Source organism: Ambystoma mexicanum, chromosome 10 (assembly GCF_040938575.1).
Source record: "Ambystoma mexicanum isolate Mex_15411 chromosome 10, UKY_AmexF1_1, whole genome shotgun sequence".
Lineage (NCBI taxonomy): Eukaryota > Metazoa > Chordata > Amphibia > Caudata > Ambystomatidae > Ambystoma > Ambystoma mexicanum.
The window spans coordinates 792123008-792150115 of NC_090932.1; the positions used below are offsets into that span (position 1 = coordinate 792123008).

At 47.9% G+C, this 27108-nt stretch overlaps 1 protein-coding gene across 1 annotated transcript in view; it reads left to right on the forward strand.

The window, feature by feature from the left end:
* GFM1 (G elongation factor mitochondrial 1) overlaps nucleotides 1-27108 on the forward strand; it is a 572440-nt gene that overhangs the window by 174930 nt on the left and 370402 nt on the right. The window contains exon 7 of the mRNA XM_069618451.1: nucleotides 26138-26292. Within this exon, the coding sequence (XP_069474552.1) occupies nucleotides 26138-26292 (155 nt within the window). The remainder of the gene's footprint in view (nucleotides 1-26137; nucleotides 26293-27108) is intronic.

The following is a 27108-nucleotide window of genomic DNA, read 5'->3' on the forward strand; positions in this document are numbered from 1 at the left end:
GCCCCCCTACCCCTCTGGTCCCCTGTGATGTCGCTGTGTGCCCCAATCCCCCTCTGGTCCCCTGTGATGTCGCTGTGTACCCCAGACCCCTCAAGTCCCCCATGATATCACTGTATACCCGCAACCCCTCTGGTCCTTGTGATGTCTCTCTGTGCCTCCAGGCCCCTTTGGCCCCTCCATGCTGTTGCTGTATGTCCCTAACCCACCTGGTCCCCCGCGATGTCGCTATGTGCCCCAGCCCCTTTGGTCCCCCATGTTGTCGCTATGTACCCCCTGCCCTCTGGCTCATCGTGATGTCGCTATGTACCCCTCTGGTTCCCCGCGCTGTATGCCCAGCACCCTGTAGTGCCAATGATGTCACCGTGTGCCCCCCAGCCCCTTGGTCCCCTGTGTTGTCCTCGTAAACCTTTCCCTCCTGTCTGTGTCATGGCACTTGCACTGTCTGGGTCGCTAGGCCGAGTGCAGTGGCTAGTCCTCTCACTCTTGTTGTTCAAGGCCTCGGAGTGTCTTTGCATTCTCCCTTGTTCCCTACCTTGTTGTCGAGCGATTTCGAAGTGCATTGTGTGTGGGCGCCGCGTGGATGAACCATCATATCATATATCACTATGCTTACTCTCTACTCTACACCATCACACTATTAGAGTGCAGCTACACCCCTCGATCATTTCGGCCTAGCTGCTCACCTACCAACACTATCCCATGAACACCTCACCATTCTAATAAAATGCAGCTGTATCCCATGAAGAAAACTGCTTTGCTGCACACATAAGCGTCCCACAGGCCTAACGCAGCCAGAGCTCAGTCTTGGTGTCCACCTGCCAGACTGCACACATTGAACCTATACCAATACCACCACATCTAATGCTAGGATGCAGCTACCATCAAGCAATTACATCAGCTGCACACTTAACTGTTGCATCCAAGCATCCAAGCATCCTTCGACACCCTACTCTTTCAACTGACCTGCGTTCAACCTACCAGCGCTTTGGGGGTCATACCAATGATATATAGATTGCTATAAAAATGCCAAATAACGTAACATAACATTGGTGTCGAGAAAGCTGTCTTTTTCTAATGAGGTCCATGTACAGGGACCTGCCAATATCCCTTGGTTAAATCTAGGGTTGACAGTAATGTGGCATTTCCATGTTTATCTATTAACTCTTTGATGCGTGGCATAGGATAGGCATCGAAGGCGGAGAATGCGTTGACCTGCCTGAAGTCTATACAAAACCTCCAAGAATTATCGGTTTTGTCACCAACACAATAGGGGAGGACCATGAACTCGAAGAGGGCTCGATAATGTTTTCCTTCAGCATTTTATAAACTGCATCAATTACTATCTGCTTTCGTGCTTCTAGGAGTTTATATGGTTTCAAATGGACCACTATTCCCTTTGGAGTTCTGATATAATGATAAGTACCATGCACTCTCCCTGGTTTCTCACAGAAGACATCGGGGAATGTCATAATAAGGTATTTCAAATCGTCTTGTTTCTGTTTAGCTATTTCTTGGGGAATAAGTTCAGAGTTGTCTATCTTCTCGGGAACCAAACAGGACAATATAGTCGAGGTAGTAGCCGAAGGATTTTCTTTGCACTCTTTTAGGAGATTTACGTGGTAGATATGGGTCTTTTGCCTTCTATCAGGTTGGGCTATTTTATAGGTGCAGGTTCCTGTTTGCTCTAGCACTTCATAGGGCTCATGCCACTTTGAGACAAGTTTATTTTCAGAGGTAGGCAAGAGGACTAATACTTTCTGTCCCACTGAAAAGGATCTTAAATGTACCTTTTTGTCAAAGGTGAATTTTTGTTGGGCTTGAGGTTTCTCCATGTGAGTGTGGACTAGACTCAGGACGAGTTTCATGTGCTCTCGCAATCCGGTAGCTGTCTGTGAGAGGGGAATAGGTCCCTCTTCTCTTTCTTCCCAGGTCTCCCGGAGCATGTTTAAGACATTTCTTGGCTCTCTACCGTAGAGTAACTCAAAAGGGGAGAATCGGGTGGATGACTGGGGGGATCTTTCTCACTGCATATAGGGCACACAGGATCATACGATCCCAGTCCTTCCCATCCTCGTCTACCAATTTTCTCAAAATCATTTTGAGGGTTTTGTTAAATCCCTACCAATCCGTCCCTTTGGGGGTAGTAAACTGAGGTTCAAAGGTGTGTAGTAAAAACTTGACTTTCAAATTTTCTGGGTTGTGTTATTCCGCATTTGGTAGGCTTCTGGGTACCGGGTAGCATAATCAACAATTACGAGAACATATTTATTATCCAGTTCTAGAAGTTTCTAACGGTCCAATGATATCCATCCCAATTCGGGAGAAAGGGATTTCTATTATCAGTAATGGGTTTAGAGGGGCAGGTAAGGGAATATGTGAGCCGTTTTTTGGCATATCACACATCTCTGAATGAAGTTCTTCATGTCATCATGGATACCCGGCCAATAGAATTTCCCACTGATGTGAGCTTGGGTTTTAAATTGTCCCCAGTGTTAGGTAAGATTTCCACAGAGCTGGTAAATCTTCCTTTCCTGGTTCAACTTTTTGCTTTTCTAGTGGGATATTTTTCATTAATACCTCAGTGAGTGGGAACCTTTTTCCACACTCACCTCATCTTTAACTCTTTTATGGGTGTCATTTTTAAGACTCTCCATAGTGTCATGTCTAACAACTTATTGGCAATAAGTGCCTGTTGTTGCTGGGTTGCCCTAGGGACTCCCCATTTAACTTTCTTGTGCTAACCTTGAGTGAACTACAGTTCCCAAGGGTAGAAAGGATCTTTGGATCCCTTTTACATTTTATTCTGTGAAACCAGCACACCCCACCTTATGTGGAGTGCTGGGGCGATACAATGTATTCCCTTTCACATTTAAACTGTAACAATTCTGTTACAGTGACAAGCTTACCTTTAATGGCTGGTGGCAGTGATACCTTTTACTAATTTGGTACACCTTTACCGCGGGCTGTGATCACAGCTGCAGTAAAGGCACCTAAGGGTGCTCATTTTACCAAAATGGCCCCTGTCTTCTTTTTCTTCCATTTTAGTGTTTCTTGTCGTTTCTTGTTCCTTCCCCTGACATCCAGGGTGGGAAATTCCTTTGTTTGAGTTTTGTCTTTGGCAGGAGACCCCTGGACACCCCGCCCAGGCTCCAGTCAGTCTGCAAGCACAGGAAGTGGGGGAGGAGCCCAAAACGTCCCCCCCTCCTTTGTCTTATGCCTTCCTTCAACTGGGACAAATCCCAGTGGGGGGTTGGCTGTCCTGATTGGACAGCCAAACGCCCCTTTCTTGTAAAATGTGGGGAGAGAATGCAGAGGTTGTGTTGCAGTTCCTGATAAATACTGGAAACCTGGAAGCTGAAGTCATGTTGACCACTGGAACAGAAAACCGAAGAGGATGACGAAGGAAAAGCGGTGGGAATGATTTCCAGCGACCAGAGAGCCTGCTGTGTAACCGGAGCCTGCTGCAGCCCTTCCTTCCGATCGACCTGGGGTCTCTGAAAACAACGACCCGAACCCAGAGCCTGGTGAGACCCACTAGACTCAAGACGACCTGCATTTTGAGCCATCCCACGGGTTGCTGCGACCTTGCGTTTTTGCAATACCCCAATACCCTGGGACCTCCAGCCACTGTGCGGTGCACGGTCTTCCGAATTCTGAATCTCGCTGAAACTTCGTGGGCATCCTGGTGTATCTCCAGAGACACGAATCGAGTCCAAGAAGTCCCCTCACAAGAGTGCTGGACCTTTTTAAACGACGAGAATTCAACCGCTATTTTCTGTCTTCTTCTGTGCTCCTTGAAAAGGCTCCAAACCTGCAGAACCGCATTCAGCCACGAGAGAAATCTTGCCTAGAGCCTTCTTCATCGATCCCTGCTGCAAAGTCCCTTCTGAGGTCTTGTGTTCAGTCTCCAGGACAAGGAATCCACTGACTAGGTATTTGGCTGCAGTCCCTGAAGTTCTCCTGCTGCAATCTCTTCTTCATTGCTGAGGTACTGTGTTGGCTTGGGTATATACTTACCTTAAGCATGTTGGGATTTCTGTGTAGTCCTGGGGTGTTTTCTGTGATTGGGAGGACCCTCGTCCAGTACACCCAGTCCCACTGCTAGAATCCTGCTGGGGTGTCTTCTGCGAAGCCCCTGGATCCTCTTTTAACCCTAGAAGTAAAGTACTCACTTGTTTGCCAGTTTTCCTAAGGAAACCCTGACTTTTGCTACTAAAGAACTTATTCTAACACTGGCTTCTGCGACATGAGCACACTTATGCTCCAAGAATAAGGGAAAGACTTTGAAGGGATTGGGACTTCTGCCTAGAAAAGAAATCAAGTGTTTTACTTACTTGTAAAGAGTTGGTGGGTAACTGTAATTCTAAGAGTGAACAGTTACAAAAGTTCTTACTGATCTTGAATGTGTGATGCACTATTCTTAAAAGTATGGTTAACAACTTTTCTTCCTTAGCCACTGTTTTACCAGTCTAAATGAAAGTAGATGTAAAGGTATTTTACTCTCATGCGATTAGGTTGTGCCTCTTTACAAAAGTAATGTGTTGGTTTCACCAGATTATTCCTGTAGGGTAATTGTATGAGTGTCCTCCAACTGTTGGTATCACCAGTTTAGTCCTGTTAGGATAACTGTATGAGTGTCCCCCAACTGGGTCTTGCTTCCCCTGACTTGCTGCTAGCCTGTCCTTAATAAGTCTACATTAGGTTGTTGTCTACCTAGAATAACTATTCAGTAAAGTGTGACTTTGGGTTTTACTTTCCCCTTCATTGTGAAGTTAAAGTAAGTGGGTTTTACTTACCTTGTGTTAGCTGTGTGCCATCCAAAAACAAGTTACCAGAGTTATTGCTGCCCTCAATCTGGGGTTCCCTGATTTCCAAAGCATCTGTAATTGTATATTACATCCTGAGGTTTTACTCACCTGGTATAACTGTGTGTTATGACAAAAGTAGTTATAGGTTTTTACTGCACCTAGAATAAGTGTTTCTCTATTCACCAACAGTATATTGTCCAGTTGACTGTTTATGTGATGTGTTCCAAGAGTCACTGTACAACTGGAAGGGCCTACTGTCCTTGTATTACCAAAAGTAATCTAAAAGTAACCATTGGTCTTTTACTCCCAAAGAATAGGCTTGACCTATACTAAATGTGTATAACAAGGTTTTGACTTCCCTAGAACTGCTGTCAGGTGTTCCAAATAAGGTTTGTACTTGGGGCTGTGTACTTTCAAGTATAGTGTTGTGTTTTATATTGTGATTTCATATAATGTGTTAGTACTTACTTAACCCCTAGATGTGTCTGGGCCTACCTGTATTTAAATAAATCCTTTATTTTTACAATACATAGTGTTTCAGTGTTTCTTTGGATCATTTGTATTACAATTTCACTTGTACTGTATCTACTGCCCTCTCTCCCTCCTAAAATAAGCCGGGCTGCTCTGTCTACGCTACCCCGAACTCAGGTGGTACAGCTTTATACTAAGAGTGGAGTCTTGTACTGCCAGAGTAGAATGGTTTTGCTAGGCCCTTAACTGGACTTCAGAAAAACTGTCCTAACACCCAGTATCCCCCTGTCAAATGAGTGTGTAAGCTCTAGCACAATCTTGCAATGGGATTCGTGTATTACTAAGTTTTACTTAGGCCTTCCCTGGAGGTTTCCCTTCTATATACTAATCCCAGTTTCTGGAAGAAAAAAGGGGCTCCCCTTCTATTGTCCTTCTCCCTCGGGAATCACTTGTAAAAAAGTATCTGTGAGTACTGGATCATTTCGCTGGGCGAAGGCTAGATCCGGAAGGATTTTTAGGTTCCTCTTCCCTTTTTGCCTCAGTGATACATGTCTCATCGGCCTCTCCAAAGCCTAAGCTACCTCACTGTTTCCTCTGGTTCACTTTCTTCCTCAAAATAGGGAAATGGAGCCTTCTCAACGATTCCTGTAGGAGAAACGTCTCCCCGAAAATCTGGATCTATAACGCCTGCTAGGACATCTAGACCAAACTTCCAGGCCAGGTCAGATTTTGGGGCCAATCTTGTATAACAATCAGCAGGGTGGATTAGAACTAAGTCAGTGGGAATCATCCCTCTTTTCCCCCTGGGAGTGATGGTGGCATCTCTGCTGCTACAAATATCAAAGCCTAAGGATTCTTTTGCGTTGGTAGAGGCCATGTGACTACGTTTTTGGAATTTTAGGGTCCCCCAATTTATCGCAATTGAGTTGTATCCCATTCCTGACACCATATGTAAGGGAGGCATGGAAGTACGACACTGAAACAAAAGGTACAATTTGTAAAACCTTTATTGAAGTTTCAACAGAGTTTGGAAAAACTCCTACTTCGCCCTATAGCTAAGATGGGAGTAGTCTCAACCATCAAATAATAAATAAAACAATCCTAGTAGAGTATGTCAAATCAATATGGCCTATACTAACAAAACCTAATGCCTGCCCTCTATCTTGTACAAAAAGTGTAAAATGGAGAATATGTATGCAAAGGAAAGTTGGTGTTCAAAATATAAAGAATACATGTGGCCGAGTCAGCTCTCCTCCCCACGTTGGACTGCGCAGAGTAAGGCGGTCCCTGTAGGCCAAGATGACACACTCCGGCTCAGGCTCTTCACACAAAAGGCAGTTCAAGACGTGGATCGAGGCCCGCCTGACCATCCATGTTAAAGTCTTAATGTCCACTTTCCAAAACACAGTTTTACCAACAGTTCTCGTCGGTCTCCCTCTGTCGGGCTCCGACCTCTCAAAGCAAAAGTTCATGAAGGTCTTCCTCGCCTGGCTCGGACCTCTTGATGCAAAACAAAACACTTGCAGGGGTTCCCTTCCCCAAGCTTATTTCACTTCTTTTAGGGGTTCCCTTCTCCTCACTTATTACATCTTCTTTCTCCCTCAGTCGGGCTCGGACTGTTTCCTGATGTCGAAGTCTTTCAAATGTGCGTGGCTTTTTTCTACAGACCTCGGCAGGACCACTTCGACTTTCCAGCTTTCAATTTACACTCTATTATTTGCCCCGATGCTTCCTGGTTTGGGTACTTCACTGTATTATGAACCACACTTCAACGTTCACCTTTTTACCCTCCCCTTTTCACTGGGTCACTTTCAATCACCTTCCTTTTACAGTTCATTCACTTTATCGCTATAAGCTTTTCACCTTTCACAGAGACTTTCGAGTCGGCTACTTCCTTTTGCCGGACCCCTCCGTGACACAATATCGCTGTCTTTACAGCTATCTTTACTTCAAGGTTCATTCGCAGGTCTGCCTTTCTTCATGTCTCATCCACACGCGTGAAGCCTTCAATTGTGCGATATTATATTGCCATGTCAATCTTTCTTCAGCACACACCGATCGCTCATGTCATTTGCCAATTCACCGGCTGTGTGTGTTTCTTACCCGTCTGTACTGCCCTTCAGTTTATGATTCAAGGCTAGACCTCGCCTCCCCAACTCTGACGTTCACCCGGGAGGTTCGCTGGCATCCTTCAAACACAATGCAGCATTCTTGTTTGGGATTTGGCCTTCTCCACGTATCGCTCACTGCCTTTTGGAGGCAACAACCTCCTGCAGGGAACTCCTGGGGTTCTCCACCCATGGCTCTCACCCCTCGGTCCGTTGCTCTGCTCCAGTTGGTTCAGCTTTGCCCTGGAAATTCTGCTCGTACTTGTGTTCCACCTCGCTCAGAGTGTCTACTATGTTCTGCCTTTTATCCGTGTGAGGAGAGCTAATTGGTATCAGATGTATGCAAATTTGCGTACACTTTCTCCTACCCTCAGAGTCACTGCAATCATGATTATCGTCCTCCCCGCCTACACTATGCAAACAACCTTTACCTGGGCGCACCTGCATATCAACTCAGAAAGCTCCAACGGGCACAAAATACTGCAGCTAGTCTCCTCGTAGTCCTTGGCCCCAGAGAGCACATCACACCCACTTTCTGTGTCCTCCACTGGCTCCCTGTCGGGTGATGGTCCACTTTCAAAGCCATGTGCATCATCCACCGTGCCCTTCCCAAGACAGCGCCAGAATACCTTCAACACCAGCTCACCCGGTATCAACCTAATAGAAACTTGCGATCAGGCACCGCACCTCTCCTCGTCAACCCTCCCTTCAAATTGTCAAAACTAGGGGGGGGGGGGAGGAGTCAAATTGCTAAAACTAGGGGGGGGTCCTCCTTCTCCAGCCAAGCACCCACTATCTGGAACGCAATTCCCCTTATCAGTAGCTTAGAGAATCACCTTGCCTTCCAGAAGACCTGGCTTTCTCCCCCGGCCCCCACCCCCATCTTCCTGACGAACCCGTACTTCAGGTTATTTAACCCCCCCCCCGCCCCTGTCAGATAGGCTGTGGCAGCAACAAAAACCCCTCCTAGAATGTACTGAGCGTCGGAGAGGATATACTCCAGCAGACCACAGGACAGAATCTGCGCCATGGCTACAAAACCTGTCAGGACACACGGATATGTATCTCACTCCATGCTAATCGAAGATAGCCGCAGGCACAGCCACTGACCTGCACGCATCTGCTATCATACACTATTTGAAGACACATTGCACAACACCTCTGACATTATAATGTAGCTAGGTCCCACAACTAAAATACGGTCTAGCTGGACACATAATCCTTCTCCTGCACTCGCATACTCTCCCGACAAACTCGCAGCACCCATCCACAAGCCAACTCAACATGAGTCGCTAGCAGGGACTTGGCCATCCCTACCTGCCTTCGTATTCGCTAAAATGCACACATGCCTTCTAAACTCAAAGAATCTCACGTACCTTGGACTTCTGTCCACTGAGGGCGTTCACCTACTGCGCTTTGAGGCCATACCAATGGGAAAAGGCGCTATACAAATGACAAATTACATTACATTACACCTTGTCTTGATCCTAAGTTTCAGCAATGTTCTTTGTTTAGTTAATCACAGTAATTAATAACTTATGGGGTTTGCATCCCCCAGACAGATCCACCCTTACACAGATTCGGTATTATGCAATTGTAAATACTTTTATCACAATATTAACAGATCTGAGCATTAAATTTCTTCTAAATGTATTACTAGGAGCGTTTTCAATTTGTATTGTCAACAAATATGGTGATGTGCTCCTCAGGATCTGCAGCTAATGCATAACATAGAACAAGTATTGGCAATGCCAACAGTTTTTGTTTTTTTGTAGGCATGGGAAAGGCACTTGCTAGGCACTGCCGAAGTGGTAATAACTGAACATTGATGGTAGCAGCTGCAAAATGGTGCAAGTTCCTGGGAATATAATACCAGTGCCTGGCAAATGCCTATTACTTGTACTCAAGCGAACACTGTTGACTTTTGTCAATGTTTTCTTTTTATTGGACTTCAGTAAAGGAAACACATAGTGCTTATAAATTGAGTGGCTGAAGGAAGACTTTGTTAACCCATTTTAACTACACCAGTAGTGCGTTTACAGCTCCAATTAAGTCATTTATTCTCAGAAGCCTGCTTTAAAAAAACACTGACTGGCACGTCAAGTGCAAAATGTGATGGCAAGGTTTGAAAAACCTAGCTAAAAGAGATCCCGGTGGATGTGTTTTGGGCAGAGTGGGACAGGAAGTGGGTGGGAATGGCCATTGGATTAGCTTATCCATGTGCAGTCAATGGGTGGGTAAATACCAAATAACATCTACAAGCTTTGTATGCCTCCCCATATGCCATTTCTCCCTAGCTGTACCCTAATGCAGAAGTTTCAGCTTATAGGTAACGCTTTAGCCATAACTAAAAGGTAGTGTCTGTGGCTCCATGCATCATTGTCCTTCTTCCATTCAAGTTCAGTTTTTCTTTTAACATTAGCGAGAAGCTATGGTAAAATGGTAGAACTGTTGGGGCTCTGTGCCCTACCAGTAGTCAGTAAAATGTATCTTCTGCTATTAAGACCAGGCTCTGACTACACCTACTAGCCAGGGATGGGGCAACCTATATGTTTTGTGAAGGCAAAAGATCAGATGCACAGGGGGCCATAATTCTTGGAGTGACAACTGAAAGCCAAGGCATTTACTATTGACACATCCTGTCTTAACCCAAACAAAGCAACTGTAGTTCTGCATTCCTTCAATGTCCTTTTGCATTGATATGTTTATTGAGAACAAGTATGTCAGTTTTAGAACCATGATTGCAGTTCATTTACACGTTGCACAGTTTGCAATGAGAATTTTTAAGAAATGTTTGTTTACAGGTAGTGTTTTTTTTGTTTTCTCATGCAGGCATAGTCACAGTCCCCATTCCAGGCCATCATTACATGCTATGGCTATTAACATCCCATCAACCATGCAGAAAGTGTGAAGCATGTGATTGAGGGTAGATAGGTTCTCGCCTTTGGAGTTTGAACACAGAAACTTAACAGGAATTTGAGGGAAGGTCAGTTTTGAAAATCCAAAGACCCCACCTGTGTCCTTCACGCTGATAATTGGATAGTTGGTATTTGCCTGGTCAACGGACATGGCCTTTGCACGTTAATTGCTGCAGAAGGTAATTTACACTCTTTCAGTTTACCTGGGCACTTGGGACATCATTTGATTAAAGAAAATCTCGTAAACCCCATTGCCTTGCATCCTCTGTTCTGCTCTGGATATTGAGGGGGATAAGTCTTCTTTTAGCCTCCCACTCAGGAAAGTTTGTTGAAGGGCTGCCCTAGGGGTCCATACCCTAGTGTCATTTGGGATGCCCTAGCGGGTGCAACGTTAGTGTCTTTTGAGAATATCAAGCGAATAAGGTTTATGCTGTCATCAAATCCAATTCTCAATAGTCTTGTGCTGTACTGGCTGACCTATTCGCAAAATCCCTTAAACTGGAGGGAGTCCTTGGACAGATGGCTGGGGAGTATTGTTGTGGCAGTTTTTAAAAACAACCATTGACCAGCCAATAAATGTAACTTTGTAAGTGTAGTTAGTAAGTTGTGTCTTTTTAAATTGCCTGCAACACCAACAAAAACGTATCCTCTACATTTATAAAGCCAGACATATTGGCTTTGTTATTACATGCTGTTGGGCGTGTTTGACTAGTATTAAAAAAGTAAAACGGGCAAGTACAACGCTGATGGGAACTTTTCATGACCACGTAAGCTACTTCTGCAGCAGATGCAGGTATGTCATTATCTCAAAGCTGATCAATTACAGTGAAATTACTAGTGTCAATCTGGGAGAACATTTTCGGGGGTCATAAAAATCTTTGAAAGCTCAGTATTGTATTGACTAAGTTGCATTTATAGTTATTTAGATTGACATTAATCTGAGCTTTTGCTTAGAGTTATGTAAAATAAAAAGGGCCTTGTATGATAATTTCCATGCTTGAAGTTTCTTATTGTCGCTTGATTGCTGGCTGAATTGCTCATTTTAAGGACCACTCTGCAGTGCGGTTGGGCTTGGGGAAAATGTTTGAGGACTTGTCTACTGCACTTTATGATTGTTTCCTTTTTTTAAACTAATTTGACCATTCAGATTGTTGGGTATTTCTTTTCTCATAAACTATAGCAAGCCATTGAGAGTGAATTACCTAGATTGATGTTCTTAAATACTTTGAGGTGGTAAATAACATGTGCAGAGGCTGCTGCAGTAAATTACCTTGGTAATTGTGAGGTTGAGATTCTATATCAAGACACGTCGGCTCGTATTATGCTTCACTCATTAATCACTACTCGAGCAGCATAATAACATCACAAGTTTTATTCCTAAAAGAACTTCTATTTCCATGAAGAGACATTATTTATCCATGAAACTTGATTGTTCTGACGTCAGCTGTCATGTGACTCTGTCCTCCAAATAGTGTTCTAACTCCCTCATAATCGGTATGTGTCCTTTCTGTTCCTCCTCTTTCTTCACTGCTTGAGCAGCAGATAAGTACCTCTTAAGCCTTGTTGTACAACCTGTATTAGTGAGCAAATATTTTATAAGTGTGCTTAGGGCAATTAGCTCGTACGCAGCGCAGCTTCTCGAGTGCTCGCTGCTTCAGCGCATCGCGTGGTGTTGTTGGCAGCGCGTAGCTTCAAGGATCTCCTTCGGGGCAGGAGCACGCAGGGCGCCGGGATCGTCAAACGAACTTCCGGGTGCCCGTCTCGTTCCCTCCATGGACGAATGGTTACAAGGAGTGTTGTGTGAGCGTTGCTCAGTTTGAGCACTATAAGCCGTATGCATCGAAGTGACGGCAAGCCTTTGGCAAAGCCTGCAGGGGAACGCGGTGCTACGGCCTAACATCTGTTTTTTTCATTCACACGAGATAACGTACAAAGCAGTGTCTGCGCCACCTGCTAGTTGCAAAGCGACACCACCCCTGACGGGTCCAGGCCCAAGTCTCCTGGAATTGGAGTTAGCTGGTGAAAGTGTGCGGCAGTCCTCCGCCTGAGTATTTAGCGTGCAAGTTGGAGAGAGTGAGCAAGAGCCTGTCAAGGCATACTTGGGCAAATCATCTACAGACCCTGAGTCAGCTGGAGAGGGTCCATCCAGAGCATTCCGGTTGCTTGATGTACAAAAGTTGCTGCAGCAGGTGGTTTGGGCAGGGCTTGGGCCAATGTCCGGCAAGGCAGACTTCATCAGTGACTGGCTGTCTTTTTCTCAGGCCCCAGGGCATTTTGGTCCACACAGAATGAGATGGGCATGCAGGGAGAAGATCATGCTGGCAAGCGTGGAGCCCGCTAGGTGATACGAGACGTTAACCCCCTCACCCCCTGGCATCCCCTCCCAAACGCCGCCATAGAAGCTCACATCACTCCAAGAAACTGCAGCAGTCCAGGCATCTCGCTTACCGTGAGGACGTACCCTCGAGCCACGTTGGCGATCAGCAGGGCAATGAGACCAGCAATATGCCCGACTGTAAGGGCAATGAAGAGTCAGTGGTGTAGTGGTGCCTATCAGCGCAGAGGACCGCAAGCAACAATGCAGCAAATCGCACAAGCGCTGCAGGGACAAGAGTCCCGCAGATCAATCTGAGGGAGAATTTGACACCGACCTACTAGTGCATCCCAGGTCATCTGGGTGGGAGTCCCTAGCCGAGGTAGCGGCATACCTAACTAGACACCCCAAGATGCTGGTGAGCAAAGAAGCACGCAACAAACTCTGGGCGGAGGGCCCTAGGCCTATCCTGCCAGATAGGGCAGCCGAGACCCCAGTGAACGATGCAAAAAATGTTGACATTCATGGCGAAGTGCGCCAAGGGCATTCGCATGGGGATAGATAGATCTTGGTCCGCTTGCCAAGACAAGCTGCTGGATGTAACCGGGCCATTGGCAAAAATACTGGAAATGGTGGAGGAGACCAAGGAGACAGCCGTCCGATCGATCCGCAGGTGCTGGCAGGTTGGACCCAGTGAGCGGCTTGCCTGGTAGGCAATGCGAACTGTGCCATCGCAGTAGAGCAACACAGATCCATACTCGTCAAGATTGACCAGATGCTGGGAGAATGGTATGTTCGCTGTAGTGAATGCATCAGAAGGGCTACCTTTTTGGAGAAGTGTTTGTTAAGGATATGACTATGTTCGTCCACACCTTCGCAGCCCTAGATAAAGCACAGGCTTCCCTCAAGAGAGTCTTTGCGCCCAGAGTTTTTGTTCAAGCCGGCAGAGGTAGAGGCTGCTGTGTCGGCCGAGGATCCTGCAGCGGATCCTGGCGACAGCAGGACTCCAGGAGACCCAACTCATTTGTCCCCACCACAGGAAGAGGCAGGGGTCGAGGATTGAGTGGAGCCAGTGGTGCCACAGCCCCCATATCGGGGTGAGAGCGCAGTGTTACCAGCGATTGGCAGCAGATAAGCCATGTGCTTAGAGAGGTGGCGAGAGATTACTTGGGACGCCTGTGTCTTGTCAGCATTGCAAGGGTTTCCACTGGAGTTCTTCCAAGAGCCCAACCAGTGTGTCCCGCCCTGGCCCCTAGTTCTCTCGGAGCGAGGCAGAGGGCTGTTGGGGGAGAAAGTAATCAAGCTTGTGAGAAAAGGAGCAATCTGTCAGGTTACAGATAGGCCGGAAGGGTTCATAATCGACCTCTTCCTGGTGAAAAGGAAGGACAAGGTCAGGCCGTTCATAAATTTCCAAGACCTAAAAAGAATCTTAATTTACAGACATTTCAAGATGCAAGGAATAAATCTGTTATGGGACATCCTAGAAGAAGGAGATTGGTTGGCGCATATAGATCTGAGGGACGCCTACCTTGCGGTTCCCGTTTACGAGCCCCACCGTTGCTACCTGCAGTTGAACTGGAAAGGCTGTAGGTGGCAGTTCACCGGTCTGCCATTTGGCCTATCCTTGGCTCTGTGGTACTTCACCAAGGTATTGAAGCCAGTGGTGTCAGAATGGCAACAGCGGGGAGTAAGACTGATCATCTACTTGGACGATAGCTGCCTGATGGCTCTGGATGCTCAGCTTCTGAAAGTGTAAGTGGCAGAGGCGACGGCACTCCCAGAGGACCCAGTGTTTCTAGTGAACAGAAGATGGAGTTCCTAGGCTTCACGATGGACTCAGTGAAGGGAACCTTGAGTTTGCCACTGAAGGTCAACATTTTTTTTTTTTTTTTTTTGTGTTTAATCACTTTGGATTTTTTTACAAAAACGAACGAAAAAGGACTGAGGGTCCGACTCAATAAATTCTAATTCAGGGTCTAGTTCTAGAAGATCACGGTTCACGTTATGGGCGAGAAACAGAGGAAATCAACCAACCTATGCCAAAGTAGAACAAGCGACTGCTGTTAAAGCGTGCGGCATGCTAGCGAGCTATTCCCCGCTAGTACAGAGACAAATAGATGGCAGCCTGACTAGAAGGTCAACATTATCAGGAAGGACCTCCAGGCAGTCCTGAGCAACGACTAAGTGTCCCTGAGGGAGTTAGCGAGGATAGTGGGGAGGCTCATCTCCAGGGCCCTTCCACTATTGGGCGCTACAGCGTCTGACGATATGGCACCTTCGGGAAGGACTGTTGTACGAGCAGAAGGTGCCGCTGTCGCGGGAGGCCAAGGCAGAACTGAGCTGGTGGATACAGCACATGGAGGCCCGGAATGGTAAGGCCATTTTCGTGTCTCTCCCGGACCTGATAATAGTCGGACGCCAGCCACAGAGGCTGGGGAGCATGATGCGGAGCAGTCATGACTGGGGGTTGTTAGTCTTCCGAGAAGAGCAGACTCCCTATAAATTGCCTGGCATTCCTGGCAGGCTCCGTCGCAATCAGAAGCCTGACGTGAAACAAGGTGCAATGTTGCATCCTCCTCAAAATGGACAATGTGCCAGATGTCCGTTATATCAACCAGCTTGGTGGCGCGAAATCCAGGCTGTTATTGGAGTTAGCCAATGACTTCTGGCACCTCTGCCTGGACAGGGGGATTAGCGTCTCGGCAGAATACCTCCCAGGCTTGGTCAATCAGGTGGCAGATCAGAATTCGCAACATCTCAGGGGTGCCAGCGACTGGTGGCTGGATGCAGCGATTTTCTGCAGTCTTATGCGCCTGAAAGGGCCATACGTGGCAGACCTCTTTGCATCCACCCTGAATCGATAACTGCCTCGATTCTTCAGCTGGAGACCAGACCCGGAAGCAGCCATGTCAGATGCATTCCTTCAGCAGTAGGGCACAGATTACGGTTTTCCCCCCTTTGAGATGATCGTTAGTACCTTGGCATATGCGAGCCATCATAAAGCGAAGCTGGTCCTAGTAACACAAGCCTGGAGAGTACAGGCCTGGTTTCCCGACCTGCTAGACCTCCTGTGCAATACCCTGGCTCTTCTTCCTGAAAGTACAGAGGTTCTCCTAGACCCGTCAGGGCGGTCTCACCCGCTGGTCTTCCAGGGGTCCCTCAGGCTGATAGCCTGGGTGATTTCAGGAGCTCCTGGAGGCGGCTGGGATTTTTGGGAGACGCTGACAAGCTCATTGGAGAGTCCTAGGAACCTAAGAGAACCAGATCATACAGGTCAGCATGGGCCAAGTGGAGTAGTTGGTGTCTGGAGAGGGGTGTACTTCCCACTTCTACAGATGTGATCCATGTAGTTAATGTCCTAGCAGCGCTGGGCAGAGCGTACAGGATGGTTAATACCTATAGGTCGGCCATTTTGGCAATTTCGGCGGGGCACAAACAAGTTCTAGGCGCCCCGATAGGTAAGCATGGGCTAGTAGCGAAATTGCTTAAAGGAGTGAAAGCCATCTGACCTGCGGATCTGAAATATTCGAGTCCCCAGATTCCTTCATAGATGGTCGGATAATCCGGAACCAACCTGGAAAGAGCTTTCGGCGAAACTTGCCATGCTGTTCTGCATGGTAGCGTGTAAAAGGGTTTCAGATGTAGGGGCCCTCGAGATAGATGCCAGATCCTTTTCTCCGGAGGGAGTTTCTTCCACGTGAGGAGGCGAACAAAGACAGCCATCAGCTCAGTATCCTTCCCAGCTTTTTGTTTAACACTTTATTAAGTTTTATACAAACAAACAACATAGACATACATGAAAATATAATTCAAAGGCAGCAGGGTCAGGTGATGTATTAAGCATATTAACAGTCGTAAACATGTTCTTTACGGTTCCAGGAATACACAGCCATCCAGGAGGGGGGGGGAGTTGTTAGGGGGAGTGGGGATTTCAGTCATCCATCCATTTCCCCCATATTTTCTGGAACTTTCGGGGGAAAGCCCCTCGCTTTGTAAATACGTTGTTCCAGGGATGCGCAATACATTGCTCCAGGTATGCGCACCTATTCACTTCATTGGACCATCGATTTAGGCACCGTACTTCTGCTGAGCCCCAGTTTAGAACGATCAGCTGTTTCCCCACACCAAATACAACAGCCAGAAACAATTTATCGTGTTTGATGAAGTCCACCCCCCCCATATCCCCATCAGTATCAGCTTCGGGTCCATTGATATAGATGACCCCACCATTTTTGAAACCATGTCTATGCATTCTACCCAGAAGGTCTGCAGTTGATCGCACTCCCAGATAGTATGGAAAAAGGTGCCCTTCTCGCGCTTGCATCAGAGGCAAACCTCATCCTCCATTCCTCCCCATTTGGCTAGCAATGTTCAAGCGTAGTAGGAGCGGTGCAGTATTCTGAGTTGTATCATCCTCAATTTCGCATCAATGCCGATTTCACGGGGGAAAATTAATGCTTCCACCCATTCCTCCGGTTTCATCCTGCCCAGGTCCCTTTCCCAGTTTTCTTTCAACCTAGTGAGCTCTTTGGTGCCGAAAGAGTTAAGGGCCTGGTACAGGGTGGAGATGACCTTGGAGGAAACACGGTCTGGGAGGATGTTGGTTTCCAGGGGGGTAGCAAGGGGGCACATCAGCTAGATTCGGAAACTGGGCTTTCATGGCATGTGCAAGTTGTTCATGTCTTAAACGGTCACTGGGTTGTGAAGCAAATCTTTCTTTCAGGGTGTCAAATTCCAATAGGTGCCCTTCGTGGACAATGTGTGCTAGTGTACATAGCCCCTGTTTTTCCAGGTCCCAAAGCATCCCATCCTTTATATTTCGGGGAGATGTGCATTGTGCCTTAGAGGTTGGGATAGTGTTGGTTTCCATGCCCAGCCGATATGTTTGTGTGCCTTCCTCCAAGTACGGCGAACATGACCTGATTCACCTTTCCCATCCGTGTATAGAGCCTGGAGGGGTGAGATAGGGTGCATAGCAGATCATTCAATACAGACATGTGGAAGCGCGGTATCGTCATGTAGCCAATCATTTACTACTACGATTTGTGCATCAAGGTAGTATGTGCGAAAACATGGTAGTCCTATACCGCCTTCCCATGATTGTTGCAATGTTGCAAGAGCAATTCTAGGTTGTTTCCCTCCCCAGAGCAACTCCCGGAGGTTACTGTCAATTACTGCAAAATTTCTGAGTGTGTCGAGGCACAAACTCCTACCTCCACTTGACGGTCTTGGCGCCTAGATTAGATAAACACAGGTCACCACGACCCCCACGGGGAAAAAGGGTTAGGGTCCTTGGATTGGATGGGTTGAGGGTTTTAGGTAAACCGGGTTGAGGTTTAGGGAGCGGTTGTGGATAGGCAGGGGGTTTTAAAGGGAAGGCATGCTCCTTGGCTCTGTTCTTGGCCAATTTGTTCTGTAGGTAATTGCACTGAGTTCTTCTTGACTCTCAGCAGCGATTTCCACACCCACATGCATTCATATTCATACATGCGTTACCCCTTCTGCTGCAACATGCATTTAACTTTCATGCATGCTTTACCCCTTCTGTTTTCTACTCCACTCTCTGTTGTTATCTGCACAAAGGTGGAATTCGGGATCGCAGATCAAAGTAATACACAAACATTAGCAATTTCCATGTGACATTATAAGTTCACTGAGGGTGGCTACATGACACGCTACAATACTGGCGCTGAAATGTGTACACCAGCAAATGCCCCGCTGTATGAAAGCTTAATAATTCTCATGCATTAGACATGTAGTTTTAGAAAGCACTTAGCTCTGGCTTCCCCGAGCGTCTTGTTCCTTTTGCCGCAAGTACAGATTCAGAAGGCTGCGGGAGCCGAGGCGCTTCGTTTCCTGACAAGAAAGGAAATGATTAGTGTGTGTTCACCACGTGATGCATGATGCTTGTTTTCACCCAAACAACACTAAGGATGCCCGAAACTGGCGCGCTTAATGCGACATGCAGTTAGGAGTTAGTATTTTCGTAACGTTCCCCAATGCGGTCGCTATCACTTCCCATGGGTTAATATATCAGGCAAGTATCAGTTATATGCTCCGTTAACATGCTCCGTAACATTAATCAAGCTCAGCACTTATCTGAAGAGGCGCGGGGCCAGAGGGGTTGATTTCCAGCGAGGGCAGGCCCCGCGTAAGGTTTTTCGCCGGAGCTCTGTGAGATGCGTCCTGTCTGGCGTAATCTCGAGCGCGAACAAGCGCTCATGGGTTCTGCATGCGCGTCAAGTCGGGCATTGGTCTGGGCGTCGCCGGAGCCGTTTTCAGGCCCTGTGTGCCTGGTTTCTTCCAGGGAGGAGTCTGGGCTGCTGGGGCTGTAGTCCTATGCCCAGAGTCTGCTGGGACATGTAGTTTTGCTTGTTTCTTGTTCCTTGCAAATGCCCAGCTGCCACACAAAGCACACCTACAAACTGGGCAGAGATGACATCTACTTAAAGGCTTTTCCCCCCACAGTACCAGCAACAACATTACATTTACGTTTGCTTACTTTTGGCTTTACGACAGAGTGGGACGGGAAGCAGCGCATTTTATAGCATGTAAAGAAGTTTTGGGAGTGTCATCATTTTGAACAAAGCGGCCCGACCGATCAACGAGAGCGGTAGGGTCCGCCAGTGAGAGACGTCCCTAGCGAATCTGTCCAGAACTGGCTGCAGGTTTAGCGGGAGATAGGCATTCGTATCGGGCTTATACGAATGCCTAAGTACGTAAAGCCTGGGACGGAAATGGGGTACTGGCAGGATTCGGGAATTGCGGCGTCTCCACCTTGGACAGGGAAGTATATAGTCTTTTGGACGTTCAATTTAAGGCCACTGAAGTTCATGTAGTCTCTAAGGATCTGAGACATGATCGGGCAGGAGATCACAGGGTTGCTAAGATAGATCAGAAGATCCTCTGCATATAGCGACAGTCGGTCTTCACCCCCTTTCGGCCAGGCGAATCCTGACCAGTTTGTATCGGTTCTGAGTTTAATTGCCAGTGGCTCGATGGCAAGGAGAAATAGCAACAGGGAGATGGGGCAGCCCTGCCTGGTCCCACGTCCCAAAGGGAACGTCCTTGATGACCTGCCGTTCACTCTCACCGTTGCTTCAGGGGAGTCGTAAAGGAGCTTGGTCCAGGTGATGAAACATTGCCCAAAATTCATACGGTTCCCACAGGGCTTGCCACCCCACCGAATCAAATGCCTTTTCGAAATCAACCGGCAGTAAGACCAGCGGGTCAGATATCTCCGGGGCTCGTTCTATAGCCAGTTAAAGTCTATGTATGTTCATGCGGGTGGATTTGTTGGGCATGAATCCACATTGGTCTGAGTGGATGAGTGCCTCAATCACCCCAAGCAATCTATTGGCTAGTATTCGCGTGAGGATTTTTGCCTCCCCGTTTATCAACGATATAGGTCTATAAGATGCACAGTATTCCGGGGGATTCCCTGATTTAGGGATCACCACTATGCACGTTCTTCTGAGATCTAGGAGTAGTGTGCCCATTTCTTTGCTGCGAAGAAACATACGGTGCAGGTGTCCGGTTAGTGCGCCGCCAAGACGCTTCCATGTTTCCACTGGGAAGACCCCAGGGCACAATGGCTTCCCAGTGGAAACATGGAAGCGTCTTGGCTGTGCTAAAGCGACTTGGACCTCGTTCTATGTGATTTCAGAGTCAAGTTGTTCTGCCTGTTCTGTCGAAAGTCGCGGGATGTCGACCGCATCAAGAAAGTTAGAGTGGTCGGGTACAGGATCCCCACTCGGCAATATCGGAGTCCGACGTCAATAATTCCCCCTCTGTGCCACGCCCCCGTCTCCTGGTGGCCGCTGGCGGCTTTGGAACGCTTGGCGTTGGCGACGCCATTAGATTGTTCCGGGTTGTTCGCACTTCCTGGTCCACCGGTCTAGTCCTTTTGCTTCTTGGCGCTGGTTCAGTATTTAACCCCACCCATCTCTGGGTTCGACGCATTGCAACTTGGTCATTTTCACTTTGTTGTTGTGCTCACATGTTTTTTCTCCTCGTGCTTGCTCTGCCTGCCTTTCCTCGCTTACTATTCCCTCTCCTGCTACCCAAGCATCTCGCTACTCGGGCCATTTCCTTTGCTTCTTCCGCTTGTCTTTCACCGCCTTCACCCTTCTGCTTCGCTCTACTTTCCTTCCCGTTCTGTGCTCTATCTACCTGGCCTGTTTGTTGAACTCTGCTCCTTATCCACGCCCGTTTTCATCCCGGGCGTCGGCTACAGTTCTACCTCTACTCTTCAGCCTCAAGCCCAAGACCTTCCTTCTATGCTACTACCTTCGGAAACTTCACAGTGCGCTGCGGATCTCCTTCCTCCTGTTCTGGACTGTAGAACCAACCGGTAGTTTGCTTCAACAACCACCACTGAGAGGTTTTTTTAAGCAGCTGCTTTATTCCTCTCCATTCGGTCCCCGCGGGAAGGGAGTCCACTGCTTCCCTGTTTAACAGGGAATCAGGGTGGCTTCTTAGTGAGGACGACCCTATCTCTTCTCAAAGAAGAAGCTCACTCGGCGAACGGTCTCCTCAAAGGATTCAGGTGAGGAGGAAGGGGAGGTGGACATTGATCTTGTCGAAGACCCACCTTTAACAACAGTGCAAGACACTCTGTCGATCGTATGGCACACACTTGTCCCTTACTGTGTTCCTGCTTCTCCAGCCAGGCCAGAGTCTTGCCTGCCTTATCCCCTTTTTCATAGATTTTGCATCTTGTCGACCAGTGGGCGGTCCATGCCGTATCTAGGGCGATATTTCGTAGGGCTTCTTGGGCCGTTTTCAAGGCTTCTTGTGAAGCCGTGGCCCTAAGCTCTAGGAGTTGTTCCTCCCGCTCAGACACCTGTTTTTCTGCATCTATGATATCCTGATGGTGGCGTTTACGATGGGCCGACACCAGGGCGATGGCTTCCCCCCGAAGAACTGTTTTGTATGCCTCCCATATTGTAATCAGGCAGTCCACAGACCCTTCATTTAGTTCAAAGTACTCGTTGGTCTTACCCGCGAGCCCCTTCGCAATTCCAGATAGTACGTATTCGGACTCCAGATCGCGTCTCGTTGGTGATGTATACCCTTTAGGGTTATGAAGAGGGGAGAATGATCCGATATTCCTCTCGCTAGGAACTCCGCAGATATGAGTCTGTGTGACATGTTGCGAGGGATAAAGGCATAGTCCATTCTTGAAAGTGACTTATGTGCAATGGAATAAAACGAGAACCCAGTGTTGGTGGTGTGCAGTGTCCTCCAGGTATCTAACAGCCCTACTGCTTCGGCGAAGATGTACAGTGCGGTTGGGGTCCCCAGTACCCTGTTCCCTTTATGTGATCTGTCTTTAGCCACCTCCATGACCTCATTAAAGTCACCTCCCAGGACCCATGAGTCTGCCCGCTCTTCCAGTAATATTGACCGAAGCTCCCCCAGGAGTTATTTTGTAAATGTAGGGGGGGGCGTATGCTGCGATAAAGCCCCATTGCTCCCCTCTAATATCCCCTAGTGCCAACACAAAACGGCCTCGAGGATCGGACCGTACCTTTTGTGTTTTGAAAAGGAACTCGCTTGTGGATAAGTACCATCGTGCCCCTAGCACTGTTCGAGAACCCAGCATGGTATGTGTGCGAATAGTTTGATCTCTTAAAGAACCCACAGCTTGTACCCATCAGATGGGTTTCTGATAATAAGGTCACATCCGGGGAATAGCGGTTAAGGTATTGAAGTACTAACTTTCTTTTGATACCAGAACCGAGTCTGTTAACATTCCAGGACAGAAAGGACAATTGCCCTACTTGTGTTCTGTTAGCGTGTTCTGTGTATCGTGATTCCAAGGAGGATCATGTATCGTGTTAGCCCACCAAACTCCGGGCTTCCCTCGTGGCATTGCATCCCGGTACCTCCACCAGTTCAATTTCCCTGCTGCCGTGTAATTATAGAACCTGTACCCAAACCACCTAGGTATACCAGTAAACTGTGTCCCATAAACACCTGACACCCTGTACTCCCCCCCCCCCCCTCCTCCTACCTCCCCAACTAGAAGCACCTGTTGCCCAAACACATAAAACCATGAATTCATGTGAACCATTTTGTGAAACTCCCCAGGGGTTATTCCGCTGTTCTGTGCCCATGCCGGGGGCTGCCCATCTTAAAAATCTATCTTGCTGGTCGTATTATTTCGTGACCGGGGAGGGGGGGGGAAAGAAAGCTGAGGGGGCTTCTCCCCAAATGCAGGCAGGGGCTGTTGGGTTTCTCGTAGCCCAACATCGCTGCCCATCTTAAAAATCTATCTTGCTGGTCAGATTATTTCTGACCGGGGAGAGAGGGGGGAAAAGAAAGCTGAGGGGGCATCTCCCCAACTGCAGGCGCAAGCTGTTGGGTGTCTCGTAGCCCAACATCACTCCTCGTCTCTCCCATTTTCCCAGGCGGGTTGTCTTCCCTAGTTCCATTGCATGGTGAGGAAGTTAGCTTGCGGTGCGGATTATCCTGCTCCTTTTCCTTTCACGGTGTATGATCTCTGGAGCGTGGGAAGGATAACACCTGTGTTTGCAGCCATTCCCAGGCCTCTCGAGGGTTGTAGAATACATGGACTACGTTGTTGTGATGTAGTTTGAGGGTGGCTGGGAAGAATAATGCATATTTGATGTTCAGAGATGCGCGTTTCCTTTAATAGTCATAGGACTGCCGGGATTTCAGGATCTCCTTCGTGTAGTCGGGGAAAGGACCCGATGCGGTTGCCATTATATGTGATTGGCCAGTCGCTCGTGCCATGTGAAGAAGAGTATCTTGGTCTCTATAGTTCAATAGTCTGGCAATCACTGTGTGCAGGAAGGAGACTTCAGAGGTCAGGCCGTCCAGTTTAGTCTCTACCGATGTCCTAGACTCTCCAATAGCTGCCATGATGTCTGTGAGCGACAGAGCCTGATTTGTCTCGGGAGTTGCACCGCCAGTTCCTGCTTTATCTGCGGAGTTGGGAGGTTTAGCCGAGGTATTTATGGTATACTTGTCTATTTTATTCTGCGTTGAAGATTTTCTGAGTTTGTTTCTTCATCCGTGTCATTCCGGTAGGCTAGTCCGGGGACTGACGTCCTCTTCATCCCTGGGGCGGTATCTGCCGCCTCGTGTTGCGGCAGTGGAGAAGAGGGTGGTTGTCTCCTCTGGAGGCACGTGGAGGGGTGGGTAGAAGCCACACTAGGGTCGAAGGTGGAGCTGGTATAGTTCGTTCTCATGAGCAGTTCTAGAGAGTACACCAGCAATGATCGCTGGGGTCTGTCCTGTCTTCCTGCCTCGGTCCCCCTCAGGGTCTCAGACTGTCCAGCCGGTCCTCCGAGCTTAGGAGTTCACCTCAAACCCAGTAATTCCATGCACTGGTGTCTGTTTCCCAGGGGGGGATGCTTCACAATGACTAGAGCCCCCGTGAGTGGGTTTGTCCCTGCAGTGTGCTTCTTTGCATTGTCTCTCCCAATGTCTCTCCCAGTGACCCCAGTCACCGCCTATACTGTGGCCGCTGATACAAACTTGATTGAGCACTTGTTGGTGTTCCCCCAGGGAGCCGCGTATCACGCCAGCCATCTATCACGCTTGTTATTGTCTGCAACCACGTCACCCGCTGCCCTCCGCTGGGCACAGAGAACCTGAGGAGCAGCCTCCAAGTGCTTCTCTCGCCGTGCTGTGCGCCTCGCCACCCTGCAGGCGGAGGGATTCCTTCAGCTGTTGAGGCCTTTTCACGCCGCTCCTAGTGAGGACCCACCATGTTGGGTCCAACGGTCCCGGCTTCCAGCGTCCATTCGCCTGTGTGCTCCGTTGGAATCGCCTGGGAGTCTTCTGTTGTTGGGCCTCAGGGATTGCCCATGGTGCCCCTCACCCATCCACTGCTGCGGCCGTCTCCCAATTCAGGATCCAGCTCTCGTTTGTGTCTTCAGGAGCTGCAGCGGCAGGCGCCCCTCCACAAGTATCCAGTGCTCACCGGGTGCCCTCTGGTGCAGCCGCCAGTCCGTTGGGGGTGGGTACATACTGTTCAGGCCCCCGGGGCCTCTGTCTGGTCTGGGCAGGCCGTAATCCGCGCTTGCCCACCGGCACTGCCTCTAGGCTACGATCACCTTCCCGCCAGTTGCAACCAGCTTCCCATTCACGGGCCCCGCCGCAGACACAAGCGCCGACGGTGTGCGCAGGAATCTCCGATTTTTGTTGGAATTTCGGCAGGATGATGCCGGCCCGTTCCTCTCCCCTTTTATACAGTTTTCATGCAGAAATTATTCTGAAAAGCAGGATATTTTACAGGATAAAAGCATCCCTGGCAGAGCAGCAGAATTTCACCCCTGCATCCGTCGGCTGATCAACAGCACCCCCTCTTACCAGCTCTTTTGATGCATCCGAAGTTGTGTCCAGCCAAGATCTTGAAGCAATACGAAGCTTGGATGCACCGCTCCGGCCGACTGCTGAGAGCAGATTGTTCATTGCATTTCGTAAACATTTCAAGGAGTGTCAGTCGCTACTCTAGCTCGCTGGGTGAAATGGATCATGCCCCTAGCCGGCATAGATGTGGATTGCTTTGGAGCACATTCGGCGCAAGGGGCCATGGCCTCCAAAGCTTTTGCTTGCAGAGCGCACCTGCAAGACATTACAAGAGCGGCAGATTGGTCGAATAAGTCAACTTTAAGACCTTTTTATTTGAAGCCGGTGGAGCAGGTAGTCTTGTTTGTGGTAAATAAACTTTGAACAAGCCTAATATGAGCCAACGTGTCTTGACATAGAATTCAGATTTTCCATACTAACATTGCAGAAAGTCATAATTCTATTAAAGACACAGAGGTGAAGTATTATCCCACCCACATAATTGCGAGCTACGAGGAAGGCCATGCGATGGAATAGCCAGGCGATAAATCGGGCGCGCGAACAAGCAGCGAGAATGGCGCAAGGAGTACAGGGGCAACTGGGTTGCGATTACCCACCTGATGGAATACTGAGTGTTTTGTTTGACCTTTCCAGGTGAAGAGGTGAAGCCAGCAGCTTCGTGAACATCTGAAAGACGCTAGGTCGGCAGCAGAGCACGTCACGTTTGACGTGGACGTTTCGTTTAGATTGTTTTCATTGGGCCATGTTGGCTTAAAAATCTAAGAGTTTGCGAAAGCAGCGTCAGAAAGTGGAGGAACAGGAAGGACACATACCATTTATGAGGGAGTTAGTACACTGATTGGAAGACTGTCACATGATAGCTGAGGTCAGAGCAGTCACGTTTTATGGATAAAGACCGTCTCTTCATGGAGATTGGAGTTCTTTTGGGAATGAAACTTATGATTTTATTGTGTTGCTTGGGTAGTGATTAAAGGGTTAAGCGTAATATTTCGCCTCCATTCCTTTAATAGAATTATGACTTTCTGTAACGTTGGTACAGAAAATCTGAATTGGCAAGCATCCAAGTGAATCCTAAATGTATCATACAGCAAGTTGCCATATGATTTGAGAATATTCAATATGGCTTTTTTTCTCATTGTATTACCAAGCATTAAGCTTGTTCTTTTTTTCCAGCTTGCAGTTAGAAGAGCAACAGTGAAGCGATTATTTACACCTATTCTTGTAGGAAGTGCCCTGAAGAACAAAGGAATTCAGCCACTCCTGGATGCTGTTTTAGATTACCTGCCTAATCCATCTGAAGTACAGAATGTTGCTATTCTCAATAAGGAGTAAGTGTTGGTGCGGTTGTTGACAGGCTTGGTTCTTTGTGCCGATGCATACTGTATTTTTGCATGTAAATTGTTCCTTTGGGACAAACCTCGGGTGTGGAAAGCGGGAGGGAGGCAACGCTTCAAGATAGCTGTCTTACTACACACTGACCCTTAAAAGTCTACCTTTCCGTATTGGCTTTCTTAAGGCCGACATCAGACTTGCACAGCCATGTAAGTAAATAACCAAAAATGTGTGGTTAAAAAATGTGATGTAATTCTCCCCATTTGAGTGGGGCGATGTGGCAAGAAACCTTCACATTACCTGGTGTCAGTGTCACCAGCCTTGGCTGCCTCACTAAAGATGGCTAATGAGATATTCTTTATTAGATGTGAATGTTTCTTCTCACAACTCTTTTCCCAGTCAAGGAAAATACTAATGCTCCAGAACTTGATGCTCCTTTTTAGCATGCTCCTGTAAGTTTCATTTTCTAGGAATATGAGGGTTTGCTTAGAAATGAACCTTACCAGCGCATCTTTTTTCTCAGTTGGTTCCACTTGCCCATTTCAGGCAGCATTTGTACGTTCCTTTAATTTAAAACTGTCACACTGGCTCTCAAAATCCTCTAAAATAAAGGAGATCCATTTGTCAAATCTGACTTAAGGGTATCTGTGTCTATGGTACTTTAAGCCCCATAGTATAGCCACCGTTGGAATGTTACTCAGAATCTGAGAGAATGCTTTGGTGATATGGAACAAACATGCTAGTGAGGTGAGCCTGCTCCCTGGAACACCCTCCCTAAGGGTAGAGGCAAGTGGGACTTCGCCGGGAGAAAC